The 17,814-nt window shown below is 41.3% G+C and overlaps 1 protein-coding gene across 1 annotated transcript in view; it reads right to left on the reverse strand.

Moving 5' to 3' along the window:
• Positions 1-12,145, reverse strand: part of uckl1b (uridine-cytidine kinase 1-like 1b) — a 47,197-nt gene extending 35,052 nt beyond the window's left edge. The window contains exon 1 of the mRNA XM_062053736.1: positions 12,028-12,145. Within this exon, the coding sequence (XP_061909720.1) occupies positions 12,028-12,092 (65 nt within the window). The 5' untranslated portion in view covers positions 12,093-12,145. The remainder of the gene's footprint in view (positions 1-12,027) is intronic.
• Positions 12,146-17,814: the final 5,669 nt, after the last annotated feature.

The following is a 17,814-nucleotide window of genomic DNA, read 5'->3' on the forward strand; positions in this document are numbered from 1 at the left end:
GTTCAGCCCCAGCCGGTCCAGTTTGTGAATCAGCTGCTGTGGGATGATGGTGTTAAATGCTGAACTGAAGTCTATGAACAGCATCCTGGCGTAGGAGTCTTTAGTGTCCAGGTGGGTGAGAGCTGAGTGGAGGGCTGTGGAGATTGCATCATCGGTCGATCTGTTGGCCCGATATGCAAACTGGTAGGGGTCCAGGGTGGGGGGGAGGATGGACTTGATGTGCTGCAAGACTAGCCGTTCGAAGCACTTCGTGATGATGGGCGTCAGTGCAACGGGACGGTAATCGTTGTAGCTGGATGGGGAAGCCTTCTTGGGAACCGGGATGATGGTGGAGGCTTTGAGGCACGTGGGAACAGCAGCTTGGCTCAGGGAGGTGTTGAAGATGTCCGTGAAGACATCTGTGAGCTCCGCTGCACAGTCTCTCAGCACACGACCAGGTATGTTGTCCGGGCCTCCAGCTTTGCGTGCGTTGACTCTGGAGAGGGAACGCCTCACGCTGGCCGAAGACAGGGACAGCACCTGGTCATCCGGAGGGGGTGGAGTCTTCCGTGCAGGCGTGCTGTTTTGTGCCTCAAAGCGTCCAAAGAACTCGTTCAGGCTGTTCAGCAGAGCGGTGTCACTGTCACAGGTCTGTGGTCGGGGTTTATAGTCCGTGATGGTCTGGATCCCCCGCCACAGGCTCCTGGTGTCTCTGCTGTCACTGAAGCGGTGGGCTATCCTGCTGCCGTACTGCCTCTTAGCATCTCTGATGCCACGGTTCAGGTTGGCCCTGGCTGTTCTCAGGCCAGCCTCATCTCCTGCTCTGAAGGCAGCGTTCCGGGCTCTCAGCAACCTATGGACTTCCCCCGTCAGCCATGGTTTCTGATTTTCCCGTACCGTGATGGTCCTGGTCTCTGTGACATCATCGATGCATTTAGTGATGTATGCAGTGACAGTCTCTGTGTATTCCTGTATGTCGATGTGGTGGTTGTAGGTGGCTGCCTGCTTAAATATGACCCAGTCTGTGGTGTCAAAACAGTCCTGCAGAGCAGAGGAGGCATCCACTGGCCACACCCTCACTTGCTTCTGAACTGGTCTGGTGACTTTAGCCCTCGGCCTGTATGCTGGCATTAGCATGACAGTGAGGTGGTCAGAAGCACCCAGGTGGGGGAGGGGTGACGCCTTGTAAGCTCCTCTCTGAGTGGTGAAGACCATGTCCAGTGTGTTTTTACCTCTTGTAGGAAAGTCAATGTGTTGATGTAGCTGTGGACACACTGACTTGAGGTTAGCCTGGTTGAAATCACCAGCCACGATGAGGAAGCCGTCTGGATGGGCTGTCTGGTGTTCGGTGATGGCACAGTTCAGTTCAGATAGTGCCCTGTCTCTGTCCTTGTTGTTAGAGCAGGGGGGAATATAAACAGCAGCTAGTAGAATGGCTGTAAACTCCCTCGGTAGGTGGAAAGGCCGACACTTTAAAAACATGAACTCCACCAGGGCTGAGCAGTGCTTCTGTGTAACAACAGTGTCCTTACACCATGCATCACTGATGTAAACACAGACCCCGCCACCGCGGGTCTTACCTCCTGCAGTGAGGGCCCTGTCTGCCCGATAGCATGTTAGCTGGTCGAGCTGGATGGCGGAGTCCGGGATGCCGTCGTGGAGCCACGTTTCGGTGAACACAAAAGCACAACACTCTCTCACCGTCTTCTGTGTGGATCGGATGAGCTGTATGTGGTCCCGTTTGTTGTCCAGGGAGCGTACGTTGGCTAGGAGGATGGATGGAATAGCCGGCTTGTTTGGGCTAGCCGCTAGCCTGGCTCGGATACCTCCGCGCTTGCCGCGCTTCCGCCTTCTCGCACACCGCTTGCGGCGCCTCCTCTGCGGGCACGGAGCAGCTGTGGGGGTCGGTGTTGTGGTGGGCCGCCGGAGTAATCCGAGGCTTCGTAGCACCTCGACGTCCGCCGGGTTAAATAATACTATAGTGTTAAATAAAATCAGTCCCTTGGGCACAAAACTGAAAATAATACAGCTCTCCAAAAAGTGCACTTCTGCTGCTATCGGAACATCCTTCTGGGGTCCATCAGTGTGGCCTCCTCCAGGAATGATTGCACGTCCCTTGTCCTGGAGGGAAAATGAGGGACACACACAGCATATAATTAGGGGGGAAATTAGCTGAATGTGAAGACTAGGGTGTTTGTTATTAAGTCTTTAGCATTAGTATGTGGAATTAAATGATGGAATGGATTAAGTAATGAAGTTAAACATTGTACTGATATGATCCACTTTAAGAGGTTGTTCAAATTAATAGTGCTTACAAAGTACAAAGAAGAATTATGAGAAATACTTTCAACCTTATTGAAAATAAGATATTCTTCATCTCAGTATATTAATAATGACTGAATTAAGTAATTACATATTACAAAGCTGCTGTATACACTAATTCACAGATGCTATTTTATTATAAAAAGGTCAGTAAATGATGTATATATTTGTAAAGTCTCTGAATTGGGAAAGGGGTAGGATTGAATAAGCTTTACTTCTTCCTACTCCTTTTCGGACATGATGTAAAGTGAAATGATATGAAACTGTGATATGATGTGTTATGCTGTAAGTGTGTTCATGTACGAAATAAACTAAAGAAAGAAAGAAAGCACTAGTTTTTTAGACAGACCTGCAAACTCTGGAGTGGTGTAGGCTACAAGATACCGTTAACGTTATCAGACACATACAAAAAGGCTAACGTTAACGTTACTGTTAGCCACTGACTATGCTTAGGTAACGTTAGTCTAGCTAACATTACTGCAGTCCTCGTTGACATAAGAGGTAACGTTATTTTAGCCTAAAGGCTACGAGTGAGCAGATATGGAAATTAACCGGCAACAGTTAATGTTAGTTACTCACCAGCACTATCACTGGAATTGGCGCTGCAGGTTGAAGCAGAGGAAGAGGGGTTTGCTTTGTCATCTCTGTCGCTGCTTCTCCACGACACCTTTCTCTAACCTTCAGGTTATGTACGGCCTGAACATGTTTCATCATGCTTGTTGTACTTCCCCCCTTACATGAGAGCGAAGCCTGGCAATAATTGCAGATAGCCGTTTCCTCGTCGTATTTTTTTGTAAAATGAAGCCATGCCTTGAGGCGTTTTTTTCCGGTCCATTGTTGTTGCTGCTTCTGTATCTGCCACCTAATGACTGAGCTACGTCATTTCCTGGGACGTGCCACAGGGCATTTCCTGTGGGACGGGATTCGTTCCCAGGGATTCGAATAAAGAACCAACTCTTTTTATTTACTATAGTGGCCTCAATAACGGGAACCGGTTCTCAAAAAGGGATTCGAGTCCATGGAATCGGTTCTTTTCTTTACTATAGTGGCCTCGATAACGGGAACCGGTTCTCAAAAAGGGATTAGAGTCCATGGAATCGGTTCTTTTCTTATCGAACGGTTCTTTTCGTATCGAACAACCGGGAGAACCAGTTTCGAACATCATGCCTACCGATGTCACATTGTTATGGGAGACGCACTGCATCCTGTCAGTAAGATAAGAGTTAAACCAAGACAAGGCTAAGTCTGACATACCAATATGTGTTTTGATACGCTCTAATAAAATATTATGATCGACGTATCGAAAGCAGCGCTAAAATCAAGAAGCAGCAAAAGAATTAGTCATAATCCTGGATTACTGGTTGAGTCACACTTGACTAACTACACTACAGCAAGCTCGGACACAGGCAATTACAGTGTCGGTTAGTCCGGGTGAGGAGTCAGTTAAGCTAAAACCAACCAGCGCCAGGCTGGAAATTTCCTGCACACATACCATTTATTGTAGAATAATACACAACTCACGTAATGTTTTTTCTGTAATGACTGTGCCAGAGGTGAACATGCAGTCTACTGAGGTGGAAAATCTATTGCAGCACCAAGCAAACAATCTGAAGATCCTCATCATATTAATTCGTAGATGTGATTGAAATTATTTAAGGCGCACTACACAAAATAAATGTAACTACTACGGATACCATTAACAAAAATTCCTCAAAACAGCCCACTACCTATAAAATGGGCTTTTTAAACATCAGATCACTGTCTCCCAAAACGTTATTAATTAATCAGGTCATTAGAGACAACAATCTTAACGTCATTGGTCTAAGCGAAACCTGGCTCAAACCAGACTAATTTTTCCCGTTTAACGAGGCATCTCGTCCTAACTATACGAATGCACATATTGCCCGTCCCCTTAAAGGCCTACTGAAACCCACTACTACCGACCACGCAGTCTGATAGTTTATACATCAATGATGAAATCTTAACATTGCAACACATGCCAATACGGCCGGGTTAACTTATAAAGTGACATTTAAAATTTCCAGGGAAATATCCGGCTGAAACGTCGCGGTATGATGACGTATGCGCGTGACGTAGTCAGTTTAACGGAAGTTATGGTACCCCGTAGAATCCTATACAAAAAGCTCTGTTTTCATTTCATAATTCCACAGTATTCTGGACATCTTTTGCAATTTTTTTAATGAACAATGAAGGCTGCAAAGAAGACAGTGTAGGTGGGATTGGTGTATTAGCAGCGGACTACAGCAACACAACCAGGAGGACTTTGTTGGAGAGCAGACGCGCTAGCCGCCGACCTCACCTTGACTTCCTACGTCTCCGGGCCGCCAAACGCATCGGGTGAAGTCCTTCGTCCTTCCGCCGATCGCTGGAACGCAGGTGAGCACGGGTGTTGATGAGCATATATAAATAAACATCGATTGATCGATATGAGGGCTGGCTGGCGTAGGTGGAGAGCTAATGTTTTTAGCATAGCTCTGTGCGGTCCGGTTGCTAAGTTGCTAAGTTAGCTTCAATGGCGTCGTTAGCACAGCATTGTTAACCTTCGCCAGCCTGGAAAGCATTAACCGTGTATTTACATGTCCACGGTTTAATAGTATTGTTGATTTTCTATCTATCCTTCCAGTCAGGGGTTTATTTTTTTTGTTTCTATATGCAGTTAAAGCACGATGCTATCACGTTAGCTCGTAGCTAAAGCGTTTCGCCGATGTATTGTCGTGGAGATAAAAGGCACTGAATGTCCATTTCGCGTTCTCGACTCTAATTTTCAAGAGGATATAGTATCCGAGGTGGTTTAAAATACAAATCCGTGATCCACAATAGAAAAAGGAGAGAGTGTGGAATCCAATGAGCCAGCTTGTACCTAAGTTACGGTCAGAGCGAAAAAAATATGTATTTCACTGCATTCTAGTCCGTCACTCTAACGTTCCTCGTCCACGAATCTTTCATCCTCGCTCAAATTAATGGGGTAATGGTCCGAATCGCTCTAGCTGCGTTGAAAACAATAGGAAAATATGAGGGAGTGAACAACTGACAACGTCACGCTACTTCCGGTAGGGGCAAGGTTTTTTTTTATCAGAGACCAAAAGTTGCGAACTTTATCGATGTTGTTCTATACTAAATCCTTTCAGCAAAAATATGGCAATATCGCAAAATGATCAAGTATGACACATAGAATGGATCTGCTATTCCCGTTTAAATAAAAAAAAAATCATTTCAGTAGGCCTTCAAGAGGGGTGGAGGGGTCACACTAATATACAATGAAAACCTTAACCTTACCCCTAACCTATGTAATAAATAAAAATAATTTGAGGTGCTTACTATGAGGTCTGTCACACCGCTACCTCTCCTACCTGGCTGTTATCTACCGCCCCCCTGGACCCTATTTGGACTTTATCAGTGAATTTTCAGAGTTTGTCCCTGATCGAGTGACACACGCAGATAATATAATTATAATGTGGGATTTTAATATCCATATGAACACCCAATCACCGTGGCGCTCCAGACTATAATTGATAGCTGTTGTCTTACACGAATAATAAATGAACCCACGCATCGCAACGGTAATACCATAGATTTAGTCCTTGTCCAGGGTGTCACCATCTCCAAAGTTATGATACTCCCGTACACTAAAGTAATGTCCGATCATTACCCTATAAAACTCGAAGTTCTGACATATTGTCAACAAGCTACTAATAACCACTGCTTTAGCAGCCGCGACATTAATGCTGTCACAACTCTTGCTGGCCTACTGCCTTCAGTAATGGCGCCATTTTCAAATGATGTGACTATCAATAACCTCACTAACAACTTTAACAATGCCCTGCACAACACTATTGATAGTATAGCAATACTAAAGCTAAAAAAGGCCCCTAAAAGGCGTATAGAGCTCACAAATTATCATGTAGAAAGCTGGAACGCAAATGGCGTCTGACTAAACTTGGTTTTCCATCAAGCATGGAGTGATAGTTTAATAACTTTTAAATGCATGCTTACCTTAGCTAAAACTAATTACTAGTCAAATCTCATCCGCCTCAATAAAAACAATCCTAAATATTTGTTCAGTACAGTAGCATTGCTAACCCAAAAGGTTAACTCCACCCACTCGGCTGATGACTTTACGAATTTCTTTAATAACAAAATTGACCTCATTAGAAAGGAGATTAAAGACAACGCGTCCGAGCTACAACTATGTTCTATTAACACAGATACAAATGTACAGTATATATGATGGATATTGCCCTCCAAAATAGTCTCTCTCTTTTTGATGAAACAACATTAGAGGAATTGCTATGGCGTGTAAATGAGTTTGCTTGACCCACTTCCTGGGAAACTTATCAAGGAGCTGTTTGTAATATTAGGACAATCAGTGCTAAATATTATAAACATATCACTTTCTTCTGGCACTGTTCCCCTAGCATTCAGAAATTCCAAAAACCTAACTTCGATCCTGACCTCATGGTAAACTACCGGCCGGTGTCCCACCTTCCCTTTATCTCGAAAATCCTCAAAAAAATGTGTTGCACAGTAGCTAAATGAACACTTAGCGTCTAACAATCTCTGTGAACCCTTTCAGTCCGGTTTCAGGGCAAATTACTCTATGTAGACAGCCCTCACAAAAATGACTAATGATCTATTGCGAACTATGGATGCTGATGCATCATTCATGTTGCTGCTACATGAACTTAGTGCTGCTTTCGATACCGTCGATCATAACATTTTATTAGAACTAGGGCTGGGCGATATGGCCTTTTTTTAATATTGCGGTATTTTAAGGCCATATCGCTATACACGATATATATATCTCGATATTTTGCCTTAGCCTTGAATGAACACTTGATGCATATGGTCACAGCAGTATGATGATTCTGTGTCTACATTAAACATTCTTCTTCATACTGCATTAATATATGCTCATTTTAAACTTTCATGCAGAGAGGAAAATCACAACTAAAAAAATCACTATTTTTTTCATACGGTGTTGATCTGGAAATGTTTGCCTCTGCATTTTGATGGTGTGGGCGTGTGGCACCGAACGGAGATGTTGAAACTGACATGCGTAGTAAGCACTATTCATTCTCTAGCTAGTGTGTGTGTGACAATCATTGGTACTTTAACTTTAACAGGTGACTTTTCAAATGATGCTACATATTAGCAGTAATGCTACTTTTTATAGCCACGCTTTCCCCCCACATTTGACAAACTACGGTTGTCTGTTCCGACATATTCCCACTTGAAGCCAAACCACCGCCAGACGATGGACCTGCTGTTTTAGGGGGGAAATAATGATTCCTTCATTTGTTACCAGATTTGCACCTTCTTTCTCTCGTATTACCACCAGCATCACAGCTAACGTTAGCCATGCTGCTACCTCTCATGCGAGGGCGTATACGTATGTGACGTATGACGTGTCAGTATGTGACGTGTGTAAGAAGGTGCGCTTGCTATCTGTGAGAAGCAGAGACAAGGAGTGAGAAGAGCCTGAAGTGTAATGCCCGCAGCTAAAAGCAACTGCGTGAGAACGTATACTCGATTATCACGATATAGTAATTTTCTATATCGCACAGAGACAAACCTGTGATACATCGCGCATATCGATATATCGCCCAGCCCTAATTAGAACGTATGGAAACATGTATTGGTATGTCAGACTTAGCTTTTTCTTGGTTTAACTCCTATCTTACTGACAGGATGCAGTGCGTTTCCCATAACAATGTGACCTCAGATTATGTTAAGGTAACGTGCGGAGTTCAGCAGGGTTCGGTTGTTGGCCCCGCACTCTTCAGCAACTACATTCTGCTGCTAGGCGACATCATACGCAAATACGGTGTTAGCTTTCACTGTTATGCTGATGATAACCAACTTGACATGCTCCTAAAGCTGACCAATACGCCAAATTGCAGTCAACTTGAGGCGTGTCTTTAAGAAATTAAACAATGGCTGTCCACTAACTTTTTGCAACTCAATGCCAAGAAATCGGAAATGCTGATTATCGGTCCTGCTAAACGCCGGCATCCATTTAATAAAACCACCTTAACATTTGACAACCAAACAATTACATAAAGCGACTCCGTAAATAATCTCGGTATTATCTTTGATCCAACTCTCTCGTTTGAGTCACACATTAAAAATGTTACTAAAACAGCACTCTTTCATCTTCGTAATATCGCTAAAATGTGTTCCATTTTGTCCACCAACGACGCTGAGATCATTATTCATGCGTTCGTTACATCTCGATTACTGTAACGTGTTATTTTCGGGTCTCCCTATGTCTAGCATTAAAAGATTACAGCTGGTAGAAAAATGCATCTGCTAGACTTTTGACAAGAACAAGAAAGTTTGATCATATTACGCCTATACTGGCTCACCTGCACTGGCTTCCTGTGCACTTAAGATGTGACTTTAAGGTTTTACTACTTACGTATAAAATACCAAACGGTCTAGCTCCATCCTATCTTGTTGATTGTATTGTACCATATGTCCCAGCCAGAGATCTGCGTTCTAAGAACTCCGGCTTATTAGTGATTCCCAGAGCCCAAAAAAGTCTGCGGGCTATAGAGCGTTTTCTATTCGGGCTCTGAAATTTCCTACCGGTAACAGTTAGAGATGCTACCTCAGTAGAAGCATTTAAGTCCCATCTTAAAATTCATTTGTATACTCTAGCCTTTAAAAAGGCCACTTTTTAGACCAGTTGATCTGCCGTCTCTTTTCTGCTCTGCCCCCCTCTCCTGCGTGGAGAAGTTATTAGGTGACCACAGACTCTCACATTATTAACCATATCCACTCGACATCCATTGCTCTGGTCGCCCGGGGGGTCCCCACATATGCGGTCCCTTCCAAGGTTTCTCATTGTTCCCATTGGGTTGAGTTTTTTCTTGCCCTGATGTGGGATCTGAGCAGAGGATGTCGTTGTGGTTTGTGCAACCCTTTGAGACACTTGTGATGAAGGGCTATATCAATAAACTTTGATTGATTGAACCTCCAATGCGAATACAAAAATGCATGTTTTCACATCTTTATTGACACAAATTACTTATAGTACCGATAAGAATACCAATTAGAATCCCGATAAGTATACTGGTATCAATTCGGAATATCGATACTGGTATCCATCCATCCATCCATTTTCTACCGCTTGTCCCGTTCGGGTCACTGAAACTTATCTCAGCTGCAGTCGCCACCTCATCGCAGGATACTGGTATCGGTGTCAATAAAATCCTAACGATATACATACCTATATATCGCTAATGTAACCTAAAATAAATTCATAAGGTGGAAAAAAAACATTAAAATGCACAATTATTGTTACAACCCTTCCTCCAAACGTCATCTATATGTGTCAACGTGTCAATGTTCCTGTTGTTGGGGACGTGTGCCACAGTACTTTGCTGTTAAGAGTAATTTTCTACAATTAGTTATTATATGCCTGTCATCATATGATAGGTACGGCGTGGCGAAGTTGGTAGAGTGGCCGTGCCAGCAATCGGAGTGTTGCTGGTTACTGGGGTTCAATCCCCACCTTCTACCATCCTAGTCACGTCCGTTGTGTCCTTGGGCAAGACACTTCACCCTTGCTCCTGATGGCTGCTGGTTAGCGCCTTGCATGGCAGCTCCCGCCATCAGTGTGTGAATGTGTGTGTGAATGGGTGAATGTGGAAATAGTGTCAAAGCGCTTTGAGTACCTTGAAAAGCGCTATACAAGTATAACCCATTTATCATTTATAGTCAGTCTACTGAAGTAAACAAACCAACTCCTTCCTTATGGAAATTAAAGGCCTACTGAAACCCACTACTACCGACCACGCAGTCTGATAGTTTATATATCAATGATGAAATCTTAACATTGCAACACATGCCAATACGGCCGGGTTAGATTAGTAAAGTGCAATTTTAAATTTCCCGCGAAATATCCTGCTGAAAACGTCTCGGTATGATGACGTCTGCGTGTGACGTCACGGATTGCAGCGGACATTTTGGGACACCACTGTGGCCAGCTATTAAGTCGTCTGTTTTCATCGCAAAATTCCACAGTATTCTGGACATCTGTGTTGGTGAATCTTTTGCAATTTGTTTAATGAACAATGGAGACAGCAAAGAAGAAAGCTGTAGGTGGGAAGCGGTGTATTAGCGGCCGGCTGCAGCAACACAAACACGTAGCCGGTGTTTCATTGTTTACATTCCTGAAAGATGACAGTCAAGCTTTACCATTGGCCTGTGGAGAACTGGGACAACAGAGACTCTTACCAGGAGGACTTTGAGTTGGATACGCAGATGCGGTACCGTGAGTATGCAGCTGCGGCTTCCAAACATTTGATCGCTTGCCCGTACGTGCGTGCAGCTATGTGCATGTCACATATGTAACTTTGGGGACTTTGGGGAAATATATGTGCTGTATGAACTTTGCTGAGGTGAACGGTACTTTGGGCTGTGGGATTGAGTGTGTTGTGCGGGTGTTTGATTTGTATTGGCGGGTTATATGGACGGGAGGGGGAGGTGTTTGTTATGCGGGATTAATTTGTGGCCTATTAAATATAAGCCTGGTTGTGTTGTGGCTAATAGAGTATATATATGTCTTGTGTTTATTTACTGTTTTAGTCATTCCCAGCTGAATATCAGGTCCCACCCGCCTCTCACAGCATCTTCCCTATCTGAATCGCTTCCACTGCCCTCTAGTCCTTCACTCTCACTTTCCTCATCCACGAATCTTTCATCCTCGCTCAAATTAATAGGGAAATCGTCGCTTTCTCGGTCCGAATCGCTCTTGCTGCTGGCGTCCATGATTGTAAACAATGTGCTGGTGTGAGGAGCTCCACAACCTGTGATGTCACGCTACTTCCGGTACAGGCAAGGCTTTTTTTTATCAGCAACCAAAAGTTGCAAACTTTATCGTCAATGTTCTCTACTAAATCCTTTCAGCAAAAATATGGCAATGTCGCGAAATGATCAAGTATGACACATAGAATGGACCTGCTATCCCCGTTTAAATAAGAAAATCGCATTTCAGCAGGCCTTTAAGAGTACTGATCCAGTACAGTAGTTCCTTTAAAATAGAACAAAACGTCATCTAAGCAGGCACATCAAGGCAGTTCCACCCCCTTGTGGCCTAATAAAGTATCACAGCTGTCTGGGGCGCTGACTATAGGATCGTCATGACATTTTTACACCCACGTGCTTATCCATGTATTCAACAATAGGCCAAATAAATATCAACATCGTTTCTTTCCCTACATTACACCAAAGGCGATTGTTTTGCATGGCTGTCATGTATCCCTGTTGCAATACACATACAATAAGCGATTCTTTCATTATACACGTCACACAACACAAACGTTAAAACATCCCATGAAACATTTCAATGTTTGTGTACAGGGTGTTTCCTGCACTGCATCGATGACAAAAAGTAAACAAAAAAAAGTTGTCAAGGTGGAAACTCGTATAAAAATAAACAGCCAGGCAAACGAGTTGTCAAGGCGTATTAATAATAATATAACCACTATAAAACTCATTCATTACATCATATTAGTGTATGTAATTCGATCTATCGTTGAGCAAGTTCTGTATTGAGGCACTGCAACTATTAGTATAGTGTGACAGGTCACAATTCCGTTTAGAGGCTTACAGTAAATGCCAGGGATTAAGTCGCAACTACAGTCATCTTTACTCCTCACTGGCTTCAAGATGCATATGTACACATCGTACACATATTACCTGTTTGAAGGCTTGTCTTCATGCTCCATCTTGGGGAGGCTTTCTTCCCTGCTAGCAGCAGACATGGCTAATCTGTTGACAATCAGACGTTGGAGTACATTTTGCGATGATGCATTGTGGGAGTTGTAGGCAGTAATTAAAGCGGTATTGCACAGCAATAGTAATGCCGGATCCGGCGGACTACAAGTCCAAAAAGGCAACGCTTTCCATTTCATACGGAGCACTGAGGAAATGTATTTCTTGCCTCAACAGGTCCGTTCACTCACACATTCGACCATAATGACTAAGAACTTAATCTTCCCAAAAGTTTCCGTAAGAAATTGAGGAATACCATAGATTGTTATGTTTTTCTACAGTGTCAGATTTTAATAAACGAAAACTCACTCATAATCCTCAGGATGAAAAACGTATAATTTATACGTTTTTCATCCTTGTTTCAAGTAGAAAATATTAATACAGTAATGTATATTTACTTTAGCAGTTTGGTGAAGTCTTATACGGTATAAGACTTCACCAAACTGCTAAAATAATTATACATTACTGTATTAGTATTTTCTACACACACATATATATATATATATATATATATATATATATATATATATATATATATATATATATATATATATATATACACACATACATGTATATATATATATATATATATATATATATATATATATATATATATATACACACATACATGTATATATATATATATATATATATATATATATATATATATATACACACATACATGTATATATATATATATATATATATATATATATATATATATATATATATATATATATATATATATATATATATATACACACACATATATATACACACACATGTATATATATATATATATATATATATATATATATATACATACACATACATGTATATATATATATATATATATATATATATATATATATATATATATATATATATATATATATATATATATATATATATATACACACATACATGTATATATGTATATACACATGCATGTATGTATATATGTATATATATATATATATATACATACATACATATATATACACATGCATGTATGTATATATGTACGTATATATATATATATATATATATATATATATATATATATATATATATATATATATATATATATATATATATATATATATATATATATATATATATATATATACACATACATACACACACACACACACAAACACACACACACACACACACACACACACACACACACACACACACACACACACACACAGTACGGGCCAAATGTTTGGACACACCTTCTCCTCATTCAATGCGTTTTCTTTGTTTTCATGACTATTTACATTCAGATTGTCAATGAAGGCATCACAACTATGAATGAACACATGTGGAGTTATGTACTTAACAAAAAAAGGTGACATAACTGTATACATGTTTTATATTCTAGTTTCTTTAAAATAGCCACCCTTTGCTCTGATGAAGTGAAGTGAATTACATTTATATAGCGCTTTTTCTCAAGTGACTCAAAGCGCTTTACATTGTGAAACCCAATATCTAAGTTACATGTAAACCAGTGTGGGTGGCACTGGGAGCAGGTGGGTAAAGTGTCTTGCCCAAGGACACAACGGCAGTGACTAGGATGGCGGAAGCGGGGATCGAACCTGCAACCCTCAAGTTGCTGGCACGGCCGCTCTACCAACCGAGCTATACCGTCCCATAATAATAATAATAATGATTACTGCTTTGCACACACTTGGCATTCTCTCGATGAGCTTCAAGCACACCTGTGAAGTGAAAACCATTTCAGGTGACTACCTTTTGAAGCTCATCGAGAGAATGCCAAGAGTGTGCGAAAAAGTATGTTATGATCCGCTGCCGGGATCATGTTCAGTTTGGTTTTTGGACACCCTCAGTTCCCGTTTTTGTGCACCCCTGGGGTTGTTTTCTGTTTCCATGGGTGTTTATTGTTTCCACCTGTCTCTGATTGGTGTTCGGGAGGCTCACCTGTTCCCCGAGCACTAATCAGTAGCATTATTTAATACTGTCTTTTCCGGTCAGTCAGTCTGGCGACTTTTGATTCCTGCTACCTGTAGACAAGCTTCCACACTAGGCTCTGTTTGTTGCTAGCTTCCACGCTAGCCCCTTTGGTTTTTGCCTTCCGTGCTTTTAGCACGTTTTTGTTTGTTCCCGTCTGATTTATTTCTTAAATAAATCATTTCCTACCTGCACTCTGTGTCCGAAGTCCGTCTGCATCCTGGGAGAACAAACCTCGCATCACCATGCGACCCGGTCGTCACAAAGTAATCAGAGCAAAGGGTGGCTATTTTAAAGAAAATAGAATATAACAAATGTTTTTAGTTATTTCACCTTTTTTTGTTAAGTACATAACTCCACATGTGTTCATTCATAGTTTTGATGCCTTCAGTGACAATCTACAATGTAAATAGTCATTAAAATAAAGAAAACCCATTGAATGAGAAGTTGTGCTATATACTATATATATATATATGTATATATATATATATATACATATACATATATACATATACATACATATATATATAAACATACAGTACATATATACATACATATATATATAAAAACATATATATATATATATACATATATACATATAAATATATATATATATATATATATATATATATATATATATATATATATATATATATATATATATATATATATATATATATATATATATATATATATATATATATATATATATATACACACACACACACACACACATACACACTTACACACCCACACACACAAACACAGGCATCATTCCAAAAAAAAAGTGCACTTCCTTTTTAAGACGCACCTTTTTGATTTGGCTTTTACCTAATATTCATTAATTTTATTAGTCATTCATACCTAACTTTTTATTAGTTATGCAATATTTTATTTAGTTCTATTTATAAAATACAGTATTTACTGTGTAATTTTAAAATGTTGTTTTATCCTTTATTCCTACTCACGTTTCTTATTATTGAACATGTTTTATTATTTTTACTTTCCAGTCTTTCTCAGAGGGAGCCCTCTGCATCAGGGGTTATCGGCCATGACTGTGGGGGCGTTTTGTGTCAGCGTCCTGGCGGTTGTAGTCTGGTGATCTCCTGGTGCAGATGGCTCCTGTGATAGTGTTTCTTCACCTAGCTCTTCTGTACTCAGCCATGCATTCATTTGTCTGTGTGTGTGTGCGATGATGGGGCATGTGGGTTATCGGCGTAGATTTTAAGTCTTTAAAGCACTTTGTGTTGCATTTTTTTTATGTATGAAAAGCACTTTAAAAATGCATTCAAAAACCGTCACCAATACTTTATTTATGTCCCGTAACCTGTATTATAACTAACCTGTAGCAACATTGTTATTGTAAGAGTGAACACTAAGGAATTGTTTTCTATTGTAGTAACACATGGGCATGCTTCGGTATTAGCCGTAAAAGCTAACTACGACGAGAGATAAGCTCACTTCTACGTCAGCACGAAACAAGTTTGTAATGCACAACACAATGCGCTAAGACAACAATCTGTACTGACTGAAAAACATAATCATATTACAGTATCTGTAAAGTATTAGCCCACATTTCATGTTTTTTTGTACACAGCTAGCCAGACAGCGTATGTACTGTAGTTGTAATAACACCCTTGACATGCTGCGTGTATCAGGATCAATATTAACATGAGACTCACTCGATGGACACTTGTCTCTTTGGTACAGCTGGCCGGCGCCATTTTTCTGGTTTATTTGGGGTAAGCACGCCATTTATGTCGAAATAGCTTGTCTCTATATTCCACAATTGCATCTTCCAGTGGCTTTCACCTCACTCTATCGGCTTCCGTCTGCTCCAACGTTTCACCCTCCTCTTCGTGCTGGCTTCTAGAAGCAGTAGCTCATCCTTTGTTCATTCTGATTCAAAAAGATAAGGTTGTGAATCATCATTTGTCCAAAAATAGTCGTCTTCATTGTTTGTTACCAAGTCTGCCATGATTAGAACACACACAAGCGTTTTGTATCCAGAAGTAAAACACACATTTGTTGCTGGAAGTCAGACGTGCAATGCTTTGGAAACGGAAATCAATGCGCGGAAGAAGTCAGTACCGGAATTGATTAAAATGATCAAAATACGGTAAATTACATATTGTTATGAACGTGTCTGTTACTACATTATATATAGACTTGCAGTGTGTATACAAAATGTTGGAGGGTTTTGAAGTTGTTTTAGAGCAGACCTGGGCATTCGGCGGCCAGCGGGCCACATCCGGCCCTTTGTGCGTCCCTGTCCGGCCCGCGTGAGGCCAATCATAAATTAGAAAATACATTTTAAAAAGTATCTATGTCGAGTGTGCAATACAACGGTGCTGCTTTTGTTTTGAAAAGCGTTTTTTGTATTACTTCCGTGTGGACGTATGCTCGTGTGTGATTGTGAGTGAATGTGAACAGCGGCAATCACAAATTACAAAATAAATTAAAAAAAACATCTATGTTGTGCGTGCAATACAACTGTGCTGCTTTTATTTTGAATTTTTTTATTTATGGACGTATGTCCGGGTGTAACCTGTGAGTGAAGGTGCACAGCGACAAGTGATGCCCAGTTACCACCGAGATGTCAGCTCACGCTAAAAAAAGAAAAGTTGATGACGAATGCTGTGTTTCCAACAAGACATGGACTGCCAAGTATTTCTTTCCAGAAATTAAAGGTAAAGCTGTGTGCTTAATTTGTGGTACACAGGTTGCTGTGTTTAAAGAATATAATTTGAATTGCCACTACACGACGAAGCACCAGGAAAAATACCGGAATCTGTCTGATGAAGCGCGCGCAAGGGAGGCTGATGCGTTGATGGTAAAACTGCAAACCCAACAAAAACTTTTTGCTAAATTTCACACCCCCAGAGATGCAGCTGTCAGGACAAGTTTCGTCATTTCTCACAAAATCGCCAGAAAAAGTAAGGCGTTTTCTGACGGAGAGTTTATTAAAGAGTGCTTATTGGACTCTGTTGCGCTGATATGCCCGGAAACTTGGAGCTTCAGTGGAAGAACAGAACGGCCGATTTTGACTGTTTTTCGCTGGCTTTGGATGAGAGCTGCGATGTACGTGACACCGCCCAGCTGCTCTTCTTCTTACGTGGGATAACTGCAGACTTTCAAGTCACGGAGGAGCTGGCAGCCATGCAGTCAATTAAAGAGACATCCATCCATCCCCCTTTTCTACCGCTTATTCCTTTCGGGGTCGCGGGGGGCGCTGGAGCCTATCTCAGCTACAATCGGGCGGAAGGCGGGGTACACCCTGGACAATTCGCCACCTCATCACAGGGCCAACACAGATAGACAGACAACATTCACACTCACATTCACACACTAGGGCCAATTTAGTGTTGCCAATCAACCTATCCCCAGGTGCATGTCTTTGGAAGTGGGAGGAAGCCGGAGTACCCGGAGGGAACCCACGCAGTCACGGGGAGAACATGCAAACTCCATACAGAAAGATCCCGAGCCCGGGATTGAACCCAGGACTACTCAGGACCTTCGTATTGTGAGGCAGACGCACTAACCCCTCTGCCATCGTGCTGAGACAACCACAGGTAATGACTTGTTCACAAAGGTAAATGTGTGTTTGCACATGTTAGGACTGAAATGGGACAAGCTGGCAGGTGTGGCAACAGATGGTTGTCCAAATCTGATTGGGAAAAATGTTGGACTTTTAAAGAGGATGCAGGATAGTCTTTAAATTAACCCTGTGCAGAAATT

The sequence above is a fragment of the Entelurus aequoreus genome, linkage group LG07, assembly GCF_033978785.1.
Source record: "Entelurus aequoreus isolate RoL-2023_Sb linkage group LG07, RoL_Eaeq_v1.1, whole genome shotgun sequence".
Taxonomy (NCBI): domain Eukaryota; kingdom Metazoa; phylum Chordata; class Actinopteri; order Syngnathiformes; family Syngnathidae; genus Entelurus; species Entelurus aequoreus.